General features: G+C 37.7%; 2 protein-coding genes across 3 annotated transcripts in view; one reads left to right on the forward strand and one right to left on the reverse strand.

Annotated features, from left to right (window-relative positions):
* LOC101736964 (CD109 antigen) overlaps positions 1-12,168 on the forward strand; it is a 54,780-nt gene extending 42,612 nt beyond the window's left edge. For both annotated transcript variants that reach the window (XM_038017522.2, XM_038017521.2), the window contains 10 exons: positions 167-269; positions 1,005-1,178; positions 2,059-2,160; positions 2,637-2,823; positions 3,411-3,637; positions 5,071-5,232; positions 5,304-5,497; positions 5,646-5,820; positions 6,872-6,977; positions 7,813-12,168. In XM_038017522.2, coding sequence (XP_037873450.1) covers positions 167-269; positions 1,005-1,178; positions 2,059-2,160; positions 2,637-2,823; positions 3,411-3,637; positions 5,071-5,232; positions 5,304-5,497; positions 5,646-5,820; positions 6,872-6,977; positions 7,813-8,009 — 1,627 coding nt within the window. In that variant the 3' untranslated portion in view covers positions 8,010-12,168. The remainder of the gene's footprint in view (positions 1-166; positions 270-1,004; positions 1,179-2,058; positions 2,161-2,636; positions 2,824-3,410; positions 3,638-5,070; positions 5,233-5,303; positions 5,498-5,645; positions 5,821-6,871; positions 6,978-7,812) is intronic.
* Positions 12,169-13,411: 1,243 nt separating this feature from the next.
* On the reverse strand, positions 13,412-14,263 carry LOC101744887 (ER membrane protein complex subunit 7). Its single transcript, XM_004924182.5, has one exon. The coding sequence runs from the start codon at positions 14,146-14,148 to the stop codon at positions 13,480-13,482; it is 669 nt and encodes a 222-aa protein (XP_004924239.1). The 5' UTR covers positions 14,149-14,263; the 3' UTR covers positions 13,412-13,479.
* Between the last annotated feature and the right edge of the window lie 2,583 nt (positions 14,264-16,846).

A 16,846-nucleotide genomic window follows, 5' to 3' on the forward strand; every position in this document is an offset into this window, starting at 1 on the left:
TCAAAATTATCATGGGGGCTATGAAAGTTACTAAAATGAAGCGATTTCGTTTTTTCTTTGTTCTTCGCCAAGGGGTAATATCAACTTACACAAAAATATTTTGGGGTAATAATTAAAAAAGTTCCCCGACCGCTGCTGTAGTCGTAACAACAACCGCTATCTGCAGGAACCAGTCGTCGTCCAGTGTGTGGCTCACGTCGTTCTGCGCCAAGATCTTCCAAGACGCCTCCTTCAACGAGTGGGAGAACTTCATCTACATCGACCCGGACGTGAGTAGGGACCGTGCACCCTATCTATGCACTACACTTCGGTACTTCTCATTACCAATAGAGGGTGGAGGAAAAATCGACCTTGGGACATAGGTTACAGAGTGCAATTCTACCACCACCGGGTGAAGCGATAGCTCGATCACCCAAAGAAAATCGACAATTTGTGAAAGATTTATTTGTTTGGGAAACCAACAGTACAAAATAAACATGTAATATTAAAAAAAATAACTAAAATAATAACAAAACCAACTAAATCACATATAAGTAGAGAGTGAACAAAGGAAAAAAAAATGAGAAATTCAGAAATTTAAGTTTATCCAAAAAAACAAAATCAACACAACACGCTCATATTATTATGTATTTAGTAACATTAACAATAAAATACTGATGATATATTAGGCATTTATTGCACACCTTGCTTAGCTGGCGGTAGGCGAACGACTGCCCTCGCAGGAGCGTCGCCCGACATCGCACATGCATACACGTCATATTGCAACATTGCATATTAACTACACTACATGTACATCAACTTACGCTATAAAGCTTAATAATACTCATCGGACTAAATCACCTTATAAATATTCCATAATAGCTTTTCTATATGCTACAAGTGACAAATAAAACATTTGTCAGCATTAGAGAACTTAATATCATACAACCCACAAGATCTACGGACAATAGAGTTAGAAGCATATTTCGTTCGAGATAAACTGTTACCTCTATGTCTGGTTGCAGGTGATATCGATGGCGGTGTCGTGGGTCCTTGACCACCAGACGCCGGAGGGCGCCTTCTACGAGGTGACGTGGCTGCCCAACAGGAACGACAACTCCAGCCTCGTCGTGCCCAAAAACAGCAGTCTGTACCGGGAGTACCTCAGCCACGCGAACTACGACCCCACCATAGTCGAGGTGAGCCGCCCCCTCCGTAGTTCGTTTTCGGATTGTGTGACGCAAGAGTTCTCGTCCGACAGACCAGCCGATATGTGGTTTCCAGGACCAAGGAAACCAAAGTCACGATATGTCTCTATGTTTATATGTGTGTATGTCTATCTAAATGTCTATACCGGTAATGGGTGTGTCGTGACCAGACAGGCGCCACAGCCCTCGCTCCTTGGCCACAAAGCAGTCATACAGAGAGACTGACTTGAGATGTCATGCGAAGGTAGTCCTGGACACCGCTCGTGATGCCTCTGGATGTTGTGCGTCAGTTTGTAGAATATTCAGGCAATAGAAGAAATTACCAATATATTGTTGCGCGCTGGGGTTCGGGATAAATAAAAATTCTACCGAAGTATAATTTAAAACTGTATTCAACACTTAGAACACTCACAGAACACTTTACAACTCGTAGTTCACTTCTTCCGCTTCGCTTCAAGTGATCCGTTCGCTGTTTAGCTTTGAGTAGATCCGATTACTGACTGACTTCGTGTCATCTCTGCAACGCTTTTATTAGTCGATACGACATTATCGAGAATTATCGAGAACATTCCTCGCAAGTCGAATATTTTCGATTTCCTTTTCGCCGTTTGACAACAGATGGCGTTGTACTTCTTGAGCGTTCTCGGTTTCATTGGATCTTTTGATATTTGTTTCCGCTATTCGACGATAGATGGCGTTGCTCTTACCGGCGTAACAAGATGTATTTTCAAAACTTTTGTTTTCACGGATACCCTATTGCTTATTTAGATGACGTAAATAGTTTTTATTAAATATAAAATATTGAACTTTATTGATATGTATAGTGGTAATGTTTTATAATAAATAAAGGGTTCGTATGATATTGTTTCAGACTAAAGATTCGTTGATAATCCAGCGGAACATAACGCTGACGGCGCAGGTCGTCATCACGCTCGAGACCGTCAAGAACTTGAAGGACATCGGAGTCCGGGAGGTGCGTCGCGCGGCACGACCGGCCTTGTTCTACTTATCTAAAGAGTTTATGCACAAGAACTAATGGGCAATTACAGACAACCCGCCTTACTTGTGGTAGGACCTCTTGTGAGTCCGCGCGGGTGGGTACCACCACCTTGCCTATTTTTGACCGTGAAGCAGTAATGCGTTTGAACAGCACAAAGGCAAAAGATGTATGCTTTGAATCAAATTATTACGATGCTTTTCTTACAGAGTAATTTAAATTGTATATATTTGTAATCACGTGGGCTTCGTAACACAAAAAATTGTGTGCGTGCAACTTGGTGCACGTGAAAGAAGTGAAACTTCTTGTGTGGTGTGTAGTATTATGTTTTTCTTAATTTTTCATACTTTAATCAAATTTCTTATTAGGGGGACATACGAGATTACACCTATTAATTATGTTATATATTAAATGCTATGCTGTGCTATAGTATATAAGTATACACACTTCAGGGCCTGGCGGCGCGCGTGGCGTCGAGCCAGCAGCGCGGCGCGGCGTGGCTGGAGCGGCACCTGCGCGCGCTGCAGGACGCGGGCGAGCCCTACGCGCTGGCGCTGGTCGCGCACGCGCTGTCCGTGGCGCGCGCGCCCGCCGCCGACCACGCCTACCGCCTGCTCAAGCAGAGGGAGCGGTCCGAGGGTACTCCACACAGAACACCCTCATAGCTTACTCACATCTAAAATATTTACAAATACAAGTCGTGAAAATCGAATTAAAATGGGTCTAAGCCACACAGGCTTAGAATATAGATATAACCTGAGAAACTCAGCAATATAGTGACTTTATACTATTGAGGCTATCATTCATGCCTTTAAATATTGACATTTAAAAAACAATATAATAAAAAACTATTTTATAATTTAATTGTTAAGCACATTGTTTCTGCTGTGGAGGATCAGATTGCTCGGGACAGTATGATGCAGCTGTTTGCAGACAGTTGATTCTAGTCAATGGCATGGCCAGCAGTAATGGACATCATTATATAAAAGTCACATAGATTATATCAGTTCCGTATATATATAGAATACACATTTGAAAACTTTAAATATATAAACTAACAGTTCGAAACATGATGTAATAGATAAATAACCTAATCTAGAAATCCGGAGACTAAATTTATTAAAACTGCCAAATAAAACTCATGGTTCACTGTCTATGACGTAATTTGAGGCCAAATTAACATATCTAGAAACATATATTTATAACTTTTCTAAAAATTTGTCAAGGTGGCCTAGTATACTGGGGCAAAGAACCAGTACCCCAGCCTCCGTACAAGATGGAAAACCAGAAGCCTTTCCTCCTGCCCCGGCTGCCGTACAAGTACGACTCCAACAACATAGCCACCACGGCCTTCGCGCTGCTGGCCTGCATGGACCACCAGGACATCAACGAACCCATCGTCATGTGGCTGAACGCTCAGAGGCTCAAGGACGGAGGGTGGGGCTCGACGCAGGTACGGTCGCTTCTAGAAGCTCTGAGCACGTGAACTCACGTCTACGGTGCTGGATGCACAACGTATGATGCCTTCACGGTGAAGTAGGAATTAGTGTACCGTCTTGTGTACTAAGGCTTAGGCTGATTAAAATTGAGTATAACGAAGTTTTGTATTAATTATACTTCTGAATTTTAAATTTAAAGCACTCGATTAAGAGACATAGAGAGAGAGAAAGAGCTATAGAAAGAGATAGAGAGGGAGAGAGATAGATAGATAGAGAGAGAGAGAGAGATAGATAAATAGAGAGAGTCTTATGCCCGTATCTTTAGACGTTTCGTAAAATAGTCCTCCACTCTTAACTCATCCGATGATGCTCGAGAATTCCCTGCAAACCCATAGAGTTCTGTAGTCTATGGTCATTGTTTAATGTCAAAGTCAAACTGCCGCTGTCTGTTTGACACTAGATGAACTTGTTTGATGTTTTGGTTGCTGAATTATTCGTAAATATGTGTGCGTGCGGTAAATCTGAAAGTGTATTATTTATTTTCTAACCTATTATTATTTTAGATTTCGGATCCGGCTTTGTATTTTTATTCGCGGCTTTTGTGTGATTTTGGTTGCATCGTGTTGTTGAAGTGCTTTTCCACAACCACCAGTTTATTATTACATAAATAAAACTTATAATCGCATTGACTTTATTTATCAGGTAGTAAGCAAAATATGTTTATGTTATGTAGGTAAATAAAATAGAGTTTCAAATGTCTAACCTCGAACTATTTACTTTATTAATAAATATTATCAAACTTAAATTATCAAAATATGCGGGAATCATGCACAGATCCAGGCCATTGCACAACAATATCATATATTTCCATTTGCGGTCCACATACTATTTGGACATTGATAGAAAACCAGCCTTGAGGAACGTTCAAGGTACGTCGCGACGTACCTTGACTTGACAGTTCGCTTACTTCACTCCGGTTAGGAAATTTTTCCAAGGACGTTTGAGTGGAGTTTATTTTTACGACTAATCATACCAAAACGCGCGTTGGAGGTTGAGTCGAGTCGAGTTAAGCTCGTGTAAACGACTAAAGATACGGGTGTTAATTGTACACAAAAAAAAACAATGCAAAACAATAAATACAAAAAAAGTACAATTGGCGGTCGTGTTGAGGAGCGATCTCTTCCAGATACCATCAGGTGAATAAGAATCATTTGGAAACGAATTACATTAAATTAAATTACATACATTACTTTAAGTAAATATTATTTCATATATTTTTACTATTTACTGATGCGGATTTATGTTGCTTACATCTCGCTAACGCTGCACGCGCACCTCGCACCCGTCCATAGACTGGCTGAATGCCAGAGATGGCAGCAGCAAAATTATCAAAATATTAAGTATATGTAACAGTTTGTCGAATAATAACGGGTGGTGTTTGTTTCAGGACACGTACATAGCGCTGCGGGCCCTCATCGAGTACACGAACCGCAAACGTCTCCGCGACGTCAGCTCGCTCACCGTGGAGGTGGACGCCGTCGCTCTGGGGGGCACCACGCGCACGCTGCACGTGGACAACGCCAACCTGGCCGTCATGCAGAGCGTGCAGGTAGGGACTCGCGCGCCGCTCCCCGCCCCCAACCCCCCGCCCCCCTCGCTAACGCGCCCGCCCCGCCGCAGATCCCGGAGGCGTGGGGCACGGTGAAGGTGACGGCGCGCGGCGCGGGGTTCGCCATCCTGCAGATGTCGGTGACGTACAACGTGGACATCCCGCGCTTCCTCACGCCGCCCCCGCTGCACGCCTTCGAGCTGCTCTCGCACCAGCACTACTACGGACGGAACCAGTCGCACATCATGTTCCAGGCCTGCGCCAGGTCAGTCCGCCTCCGCCCTCTCCTCATTTCAATGACAACACCCCCCATCATCGACGGCTATGCTAATTTATGTTACACACACGACTTGGTATTTTATGACGCACGGCAGCGAGGAGCTGGTTCGTCCTATAATATTGTTCTTTGACAGCTGGACCCTAGAGGAGGAGAGTCCTCGCTCGGGCATGGCGGTGCTGGAGGCGGGGGTCCCGACGGGGTACCGCATCCAGCAGCAGGCGCTGGACGCCTACGTGCTGTCCCGCTCCGTGCCCACGCTGCAGAGGGCCCGATACACGCCCGTCAAACTATTCTTCTATTTTGAATATGTGAGTGTGTCTTGACATGACATTTTCTAACAGGTTGATCGCGAACTCCACACATGCACAGTTATTACTGAAAAAAATATTCCAATTATGAATTTATATTAAAAAATTATAAATTTAATTAAAAAAATATAGACAGTTGGCAAAACAGAATGAAAACAACGTATTCGAAGTTCTCCTTACATTTATGTCAGCCTGGTATTTTATAAATATACTAGTGATCGCCCAACGGTGGAAATACGACCATAATCAATTTAAATTATAAGTTTGAACATTATTAAGGGTCTATTATCATTTTTTTTTTTTTTTTTAAGAGATTTTATGACCCGGTAACTGAGACCTTTAAGTCATGTCTTATTTTACTTTATATTCTTAATTTTATGAAAAATGATAATATGGAGTGAAATGAAATGAAGATGATTAATTTGAAACATTAATCAACTGGGATGAAATTTAATGAAATGAGATGATATGGGATGAAATATAATCGCAGTAAAATGGTGGTCATTTACTGAGATTTTTTCAGTGGACTTTTTGGAGGAACCCGAGAAGTTATGTCCAGCAGCTTTGTTTCATTTTCCCACATTTGTGCACTTTCACAGATATTAAACAGTTAATAAACCACCGTTATTACACATTTAAACCTGAAGAAACACTAAATAGACCAAATAAAACAAATCACACAACTTCACTCCTCGCGTTCCCGCCAAAAAGTCCGGTCTATTATCAAAGACTATCATTGAAGACAAACAAAATTAATCTATTCTCAATTTGACCACAGACTTTAATAAACAAAAGAGTATATATGCGTGTGTATGTCAAATACACCATGTATTGGTGGTGGTATACACCAGTGCGTGTCCTATTTTTTTTAAATTGATACAATGGATCTTTCATGCATAATTTAAAAAAAAAAACAGGACTCTGCACTCCTGCTCTATATATCAACTATAAGTGTGGAAAGTTTCATACTCCTCCGTTTGCGTAATTTTCGTAAAAAGGAGTACAAAGCTTTTGCTTCGTAACAGTGATGTATAATGTTCCAATGTTACAGTTGTCCCGGGAGCCGACGTGCGTGAACTTCACGCTGGAGCGCTGGTACCCGGTCGCGAACATGTCCCGGTACTTGTCCCTCAAGGTCTACGACTACTACGCGCCAGGTAAAATGTTTTCTATTAGGCAGGGCTATTTCTCCATTAAACGATGCTAATGTGATTCGTTCGTCACGATCTAGAACCGGATACAGTTCCAAGGTGCATGCGTTGTCTTCTTTGTTTTTTATTGCTTAGATGGGCGGACGAGCTCACAGCCTACCTAATGTTAAGTGGTTATTGGAGCCCATAAACATCTACAACGTAAATGCGCCACACACCTTGAGATATAAGTTCTAAGGTCTCACTTTTAACAGTATAGTGACTGCCTTGCCCTCTCTCCCTCCAAGCAGCATTACCGCTTCACGGCAGAAGTAGGTAGGTGGTGGCAAAAGTAGGAAGGTTTGGAATTACAAGAGGTCTTATTACCAGTAACAATTTGTGGGCGATTGGAAGGGAGGCGGTGATGCCACTTTCTCCCACTGCAGTTGTTCAGATATAATTGTATCGCACATTTGAATGTTGACGTCATTGTACTAAACTGTATCTACTGTGTATTTGTAAATAATCTAGCATTTTTTTTTTAATTGCATAGATGTGTGGACGAACTTACAGCCCACCTGGTGTTAAGTTGTTACTCTGGAGCCCATAGACATCTACAACGTAAATGCGCCACACACCTTGAGATATAAGCTCTAAGGTCTCAGTATAGTTACAACGGCTACCCCACCCTTCAAACCGAAACGCATTACTGCTTCAGGGCAGAAATAGGCAGGGCGGTGAAACCTACCCGTGCGGACTCACAAGACGTCCTACCACCTGTAAAAACATATTTAAATTTCTTTGTTGGTTACAATTGACACATGTAAAAAAATCATACACAACTACTCCTTAAATGTTTCAGAGCGGTACAACGAGACGATAGTGGACGCGCTTCCGACCTACCTGCTGAACATCTGCGAAGTGTGCGGCTCGTCCCAATGCCCGTACTGCGCGATATACAACGCCGCCGCCCGACCCCGCCACGCCGCGCCGCTCGCGCTCGCCACTGTCATGTCAATAGCCGCGCGCCATCTGTACGGGACGCTCGGAGCGCTATAGCGTAGTCAGCCGTCACTTCTACACTAGCTAACCTGTCGCGACTTTAGAATCGAACGGGTATAATGGTCGTGACAAAAAACGTGTCAATTGAACATGGATACGCGTGAGAAGTTAAACTTCTTGAATATTTTTTTATGGAAATTCAATAGACAATTGATGTTACAGTAATATAGTTATCTCAGAAGGCTTAGACTATAGTTTCTATTAATTTGAAATCATATTTCTGTTGTGAGATGTTCTTGAAAAATGAAGATCTTACAAGTCTAAAATATGTTGTAGTCTACTTAGGCGCTACATTTTTTTTTATCTGGGACAACAGAATATTAATTGAAAATTAACTAAAAATTTAACAATCAACTGAAAATTAACAATTGATATTAATTGAAAATTGTGAAAATTTGTGACTAAGATAACTTAATAACTTTTGTTACTTATAAATTTTCTATTCGGAAGTTTCATGCTTAGTGTATTTTTTACTCAAATCGAGTTCGTGTAATTTTTTTTTATTTCGTGGAACATTGTGTTCATCCGTGAGCTATCGTTAGGACGCGACCGACGAGCTTACAATCCACCATACGATACGAAAAGCTTCAGCAAAACTTGCTCTCTGAAGTTCAACAAGAATCACGTTCATTAAAAGTATTATTTACGTTATCGGAAACGTACAAATAGATGTTTGTACTGTGTTTGTGGAGGGAATTTGAAAAAAAAGTCTCTAATGTGAGTCAGTCGGAGCACACGTGCTGCACGTACTCACGTACTCACATACGTGGCTTAAGTTAGTAACGTGGAATTTGCTAACCAGTGCTCACAATTATCAAGCTCTTTAATTATTCCCAATGGAAATATGTACACTATTAACGCAAGCCCAAAAATATATCGACGTTTGAAAGGCAAACATGACTAAGCGACAATAACTGCTTTGTACATAAATGATAGGCAATAACCATATTCAATGCGCAAAAAATATATTTCTAGGTCTATTAAAATCATTTCAATCCTACAGCTACTAGCTAGATTCTACTACAGCTAGATTCGTTAAAATAAATTTTGTTTTCAGGTATTTCAACTTTAAATTAGTCTACTGTAAAGCTCACGTTGTCGCTTAGTCACGTTTGCCTTTCAAGCGTCGATATGTTCCATTTGTGTTTTCATCTAATAAACAAGTAAAGTTGTAAAAGTAAAATTATTTTAGAAAAGAGATTCAAAAATATAATCGTAAATATTAGTTTTTAACTAACCGATAAAAAAGAGGTGTGTTCTCAATTAGGGCGTATAATTTCGTGGAATTATATTTAAACGAGTCAAGTTTACTACCGTTTAAATGTATTTACACAAATTTAAATGTATATCTTTAAATACATTGAAAACAAAAAATATCTAAGTTTTTACATAGACAAAATAAATCATATTCTAAACTATATTTCTTCAACGGCAACGACAATACGATCCAGTGAACATTAAGAATGATTTTTTCTTCATCTCATTTGTACTTATATTTAGATATATATTTGTAAATAAATCCACATTATCTTATACTTTTATAGTTGATATCATGACAGTCATATCTTTATACAAAAATTTATAACACACAAGTTTTTAAACAGAAAAACTCAAAACTTTTTATTAAACTAATCAATAAAATATTTTATTGTAAAATATACATTAGATTTTAACATCACAAATTAAGACATTTACAAGTACTTTTTATTGCAGTTACAATAAAAATTGATGCAATTTATGTGATTATGATTAAGCTTGTATGGAATACGGAATGATTACAATAATTCAGAAAAGTATGTGTGTCTAAAACACCCTAATATATTGTTTGGTCCTGTCAGGTCCTGAAGTAGCATTGGCAAGCTATAAACATTTTATATTAAAGGGAGTTAGTTGATTGCACCTAAATGAAGTAATAATTAATTTCTAAAAAAAGATAAATACTATTTTGAGTTAAATTAACAATAAAGACAAGGTAGTCGTATATATCTTCATATCCTATGAGTTCTTCCTAGGCTGCAATAGTTGCCAGGAATATTGACTTGTACACGTCCCAAACAATGTGTAGCATATAGGAAACTCAAGTGTTCTCACAATGTTACCAGTAATTCTTGAGCATTTATCAGCTTCTGTCCCAATTCTTTTCCATTCCAGTAGTTTTAAGTTTTAAGTGTAGTAGTCTCCTCTGTATGAAAACATGTGTTTGTAAGACTTTATACCCATACAGAAATCTGTTCCGAAAAAAACCTACTAAGAAAGCCGTTTCATCGCTGAGAATAAACCTTCAATTAACAATCCTTATTCAGTAATATCTGAGAGATATGTGAAGCATTTTAGAGTAATACATATAAGAACACTTTTTAACTATAAATAATAATGATTTGTACCAACTCCTGCTAACATGATATTCAATATAAAACGAATAATTAAAAAAAGAAATTTGTTAAAGTTTATGATTGATTAATTTTTCAACGGTTAAGCGTCTATACGCATCCTATCGCACCACAAGTGGTATATACAAGGCTTGTATGAAGCGGAGATAGCAATTTAATTAAGACTGGACCGCATTATAAAAGAAGCATATTTGGTATATCGTAATCGCGTAAGTCATACTACTTGAAACCATAATCTTGGTCTAGAGTTTCTGATAACTGTCATCGTAAGGATACCATCGCGAGTTCATTTAAATTCACAGTCATTGAATGTTTAAACATTATTTTTACCACCGGCTCCTAAATAATAGTCTTCAAAAACAAACAGCGGTTAGTCAATTATTTCTGACACGAAGCAATCCTGCGTTCTAGTTTGAAAGGTGATGAGGAATTATAAATAATATGCAAATAATGAGTCGATGGAGATATTCGGGTTGTGATGTCAAATAATTCCGATAACAGCAGATGGTAAACTCGTGCTACCGTCTGGAGCAATAAAATATATGAGTCGACTATTATCAAAGCCGGCAATGTGACTTTTGGACAATTATTGGTAAATCAGAAAAACGAATTATTGACTTTGTATTCCATTGGCAGTCACAAAACTCTTCTGAACGACATCTTAGATAAATAACAGGTTAAGTTAATACTTTATTTAATGCAGGTTTTGAACCGAATTCTTTGAAGGATACGATTGATATTCAAATCAATCTGTATTGCCATATCAATAACATTTTTTTGTCCAAATGCACAGATTGCCACCTTTGATAATAGACGACTCGTATATAAGTAAAGATACTTTCGTCATCCTTCACTTTGCCTATGGACTGTTTTAAAAAATATAGATTTTTTAAAAAAAAACCTGGCTATCTAATTTTCAGTGTATTTAATTTTGAACGTCTCTTGAACGTGATTTATACTCACTCCTGAAGTAACAGCTATCAAAGATAATGCTGTAATCACAAGTTTTAACTGATACTATTAAAACTCATATTCTTGTGTGCATTTGTTAGCACCTTACTTAATTTCAGTCATATTAAAAAAATATTACTTTTCACATATAAAATTTTAGAAAATCCAATAAATGCATAGAATGCGGTCGTGCTTGCCTTAAAAGAGTAGAAATCGAATCATGTTATGAAAATGTAAATATATATTTTTTAGTGTAAACAAGATGAGACATGCACAGAAATACATAGTTACATATACTTATTTACATGTGAACAAAAAAAAAAATTGAAATTCATTTCCAGAATCAAATTTTAGACAAACATGTGTTGTTTCACATAATACACAATCACAGTCCCTAGCAGATTCTCAAATAATGTTTTTAGCGATAAAAAATCAAATTCTCATCCAAAGAATCAAAGCAATATAAACAATGGATTATGTTTCTTATGTATTTTGTAACAAAACCACCAATTTGATGTGTACAAAAAGTAATTTACCGTCCATAAATATAAATTATAGAAATGCTTTAGCTATATTGATCAAAAAAATGTTATTTATAAAAACATAATTATTATTATGATTCTCATAAATTATGTAAAAGTTTTACTTAGTAGTTTCCGTCCAAAATGTGTACCAATGACTGATTTTTTTTGTAATCTTTTGATAAATTCTTGTGTGGATTCTAATGAATTGCTTTGTAGCGTGTCGATAGAATTAGTGAATTATTATTGATTCTTTATAGATTTATTTCAAAATAAAAAATCTTACAATTTAAATGATTTTGTTTTACTGGCCAGTTGGTTATGTAAGTAAAATTGGCATCAAATTCACTAAGTAGAAATACAACAATGGTCCATTCCACTAAAATATTAGTCATTTAAATAAATAGTTGGAACAATAACACAACTTATAAGAGTACCTATCTCGAGATATACAAATAAAAACATTTTTGTTTGTTAGATATGTGTCTGAGCTCGCGGCCCATGTCGTCTTATGTGCAGACATATATAACACTTAATATTTGAGACTTAAGTTGTACTAAGTGGTTAGCGAGACTCATAGACATCAAAACTGTAAATGACGCTACTCACCTTGAGACATGAGCTTTAAGTTTAAGTTGTAACTATACTGAGACCTTAGAACTTATATCTCAAGGTGGATGGCGCATTTACGTTGAAGATGTCAATGGGCTCCAGTAACCACTTAACACCAGGTGGGCTGTGTGCTCGTGCACCCAGTAAGCAATATAAAAAAAAACGTTGCTAGACGTCCTATCACCAGTAAATGCGCAATTTTTTTTTTGCCGCGTTTGGTTTTTATTAGACAATCTTATTCCTTCACTGTGGAAGCTAATCGAAAACATTTGTTAAGTACGTATGTCACTAGTAAAATTGGCACTCGCCTTCGAGAATGGTATACTGGCACAGTTGCATCGGTTATGAATAGTGGTTGATTGTTTACCTTGTCAACCCCCATAACCAGTATGTGTTTATGTCCACCGATGGGATACAGAGACCTCATGTTTGGGCACCCCTGCATTACTCTTTGTAGTTTTTCTGGTATTCTGTCTTACTGAAAACTCATATCCCCTTCTATTTGCCACTTTTATATCTGTAAGCTTACAAACCCAAACATTTGCAAGATGGTTTTCTTCCTTCAAGTCCTGTCAGATATTATTGAATCGTTTTGGAGAATAATAAGTATGAACAAAAATTTAAAATCACAGACACTTCAGTTTCATTTATTTGCATGTTTGCCATTAATTGATGTTTGAAATAAAACTATGAAATAAGGCAAATACATACTTATATTTTGTTATATATCCCATGGAAGTTATTGTTAATATAGACGAGAGGTCACCAAAGAGCAGACCGCAGTCTGCATCCGGAGTGCTGACTCAGTTTGTGCGAAAATAGATAACACATGTGAACAAAGATCTGATATTTTAGATATCTGGCCATGTTTAAAACATTAGTAGTAATTGTAGTGTAAGTGTTTGGAATTAAATAATAGACAAGATTCATTTTAAATAATTTTAATAACCTACATATTGATTTAGTGGTGAATATTAACTAATAAATATTGTTCTATTGTCTTTTCTTAATTTGTTTAGCTTTAGAACTCGTTGGTTTTGGCACTGAACCCCTATTGAAGATTTTAGTAAACATTTCTGACATTTCCGGCACATCAGATATTTTTGCCAGATTGCTTATCTGCTTCAAATCCTCTTTAGTCTCAGGATCATTCATCATTTTAGGTAGAATCATGATTAAGAATAATGGTAGCACCATCATTACCACCATTGGGTTGAACAAGAAGTCAGTGAGCCTCCATTGTTCCCGAACTTGAAAATATCTGAATTTGGTGACTGGTTTCATCCTCAGCGGGTAAGGTACTTGAATGACTTGTGAAGTTTGAACGTAATTGACTTTTCTAGCTCTGTATTTGCCTTTAGAATTGATTTCGACACGCACGGGTTCGTACATGTAGTCTGGGTGTACGATTTCGACGACGTATGAACCAGACGGTAAATTATGCACCACAAATGTCCCATCTTCTCGGACAAAACCGATGTATTCGCCTCCGTTAACGTGAACGCGGGTGTCCAATTGCCAATTGCTGTTGTTGGGATCTTCAGGAGGAAACACACGGCCTTCGATAACATGTCCGATTTCTTCTTCAGTCAGATCACTAGCGCAATAAACATTGCCGAGCACGAATGTCGAAATGTATATTATGATGATTTTTGTATTCATGTTTTTAAGATACGTAAGTATTAATTCAGTATTAAGCTTTAAGGTTTTTTTACTCAGGTCATTCGATGAATGACAGACGACAGTACCTAGTTTAGTTTCATTACTCCAATGGAAGAAAGTCAAAGCTATTCGATCATACAGCCAATTCTTTTATTCTCTTATTGAACAGTAAAAATAGCTTTGTCTGATAAGTTGAATGTGAGAAATAGCAGAATGAAACGAAATTGATTTATTTAAAATTGGGATGAAAGTACTATAAGTAAAATTGTGAACATTTTCAACTGAACTTCGATTGATATTTTGAAAATTGAAAAATATAAAAAAGCTAAAAAAAATATTTTAGTCAACACTTAATAGGTTTGGAAAAGCAAAGGTAACATAGCCCACACATTCCAGAACAGTTTCCATTAATAGACCGAATAATAAGAATTATATCTTTTGAAAGAAATCGAAAAATGAATCGTTGAGACGAAATGAAATAAAGTGAAACTCCAACTAACGCCGTCGTCGTGGTTGAAGTCGTCGTGGTTGAAGTCGTCGTGGCTTAAGAGATAACACGTCCGGTGCATTCATGTTGAGCGATGCACCGGTGGTCGAATCCCAGGCAGGTACCAATTTTTCTAATGAAATATGTACTCAACAAATGTTCCACGATGAAGGAATAACATCGTGTAATAAAAATCAAACTCGCTAAATTATATTTGCGTAATTACTGCAATGGTTGTCTTTAATTTTAATTTAATTCGGTTCACTTTAATTTCCACTATAATAATATATAATATTTATTCAAGACTTAAAATGCAAACACTTACAAGAATTCTTAACACTAGTCTAATAATATACATGGCTTTTTTATGAGGTATACAATAACAAAATTCCCTGACTTTTGTGTTCATAATTGTCTTCATAAGTATGTACAACGTGTAGAAAGGGTACTGAAGATAGAGTAATTTCCTCGGCTGCAATATGACATAGATGGCATCGTATATGAGGGGTGTCATTTTGCCCTCGTCATCCTCAACGCACATGTTGAGTTTGATCTATCGTTGCCCAACATTGTGGCTACGATTCTCAACTTCTTTTAATCAAGAATCTCGCACGATGCGACGAAGTGTGACAGCTCTTCTCTTTCACTACAAGGGCCGCGCCGACCTCCGGCAGCGCCCGTGTGCGAAACCCATAAAGCGTCTCCTATTTTTACGAATCTACATGTTTAAATTTTTATTATTTTTATTATTTGTTAATTTTGACTTATTGTTCTGACGTAAATCTGGGGAAACTTGTACTATACATGCATTATATGTTTTGTTATATAGAGGGCAAACGTTGCGCCTATTGTAGGTACCTACTTATTTATCAATACATAAATAACATAAATAATTTCGGTGAGAGCGCCCCTATTGTCCTGGCGCCTGTGCACACTTCGCGCACAGAGGCGTCGCGGCCCTGTTCACTACCACTCATAATACAAGCACGCGTCGAATGATGATCCATCGATTCAACATCCCGAGATAAACTTTGGGTTTTCGAATTGAGGTTAAGGCATATAAACGCTTTTAATTGTATTAATGTTTGTTTTCATAATTATTTTTTGTTTAATAATTTTCATGATCAACAGAAGGGAATTTTTTTAGCGATTGCCTAACAATTTTTAGTTTCAGTCGACGATTTTTATAAAATTATTAAATAATCTTTTCAGTAACAAACACGAGATATCTATATTTATAACAGTATTATTATTTTAGTGATAATTTGTTACTAAATAATATATCATTGAAAATTTCAGCGTAAAATCTTGTGACACGGTTACATAGTAAAACACGAATCTCATTATCCGAGTGTCGTAATAAGCGTTACTGTTTTAAAAAGAAACACACATTGTTAACTACTCACATTGTTGTGTACCAAGAAGTACTTTTACTAACAATAGGCTGTCTACAGAGTAGGAACTAAATGACACACATGTCCATAAACATGTGGACTTATTTACCTTCTTTTAATTTGCATTACACGCAAAAACGATTTTTTTTTATATAGTTGCGTTTATATTATAACTATAACCAATCTATAACGAAATAAAATAATATAATAATGAAATTCCAATTAGTTTAAATTTCATTTCTTATAATAATCAGATTCTCCTGAAAGTAGGTGGTTACCGTTTTTTGGGAAATTAGTAGAGCCTTAGTTCAACAGTTGTATAACGCGGACGACTCTCCTCTTATCTCGTTTGAGGAAGACGTTAAAGCAGTCAAGAAATGCTGAAGAGTCTTCATTTCGGAGTTTGATCGCACGATGCAACAATAATCTTTCATTATTTTTTTTATTGCTTAGACGGTTGGACGATCTCACAGTCCACCTGGTATTAAGCGGTTACTGGAGCCTGTGGCGGGTAGCCATCATACAACGCAAGATAATTGACAGATGCCTGAATATCGCTCACGACATTTTCAAGATAAAGCGCATATATACAAGTTCCGAACAACAACATTGGGGCCACTTCGATAAAGCGGCACGACACGAGAACCCTCTCATCGTGGCCGCCGGTAACTACATTCCCGATCCTGCGGAAAGAATGGAAAGCAGTCGACGTCGCCCAAAACACGTCATCTCGGATCCTCCCGATCCACTGACGGTGCTTCTAGGTACTTCAAGCACCGGTCACCGTTCTCGTCGAACCCGTCGCTTGCGACGAAGG

The sequence above is a fragment of the Bombyx mori genome, chromosome 19 (genome assembly GCF_030269925.1).
Source record: "Bombyx mori chromosome 19, ASM3026992v2".
Lineage (NCBI taxonomy): Eukaryota > Metazoa > Arthropoda > Insecta > Lepidoptera > Bombycidae > Bombyx > Bombyx mori.

Bases quoted from the DNA above. Each gene is read 5' to 3' on its own strand.
- LOC101744887 (XM_004924182.5), bottom strand. From the start codon at position 14,148: ATGAATACAAAAATCATCATAATATACATTTCGACATTCGTGCTCGGC.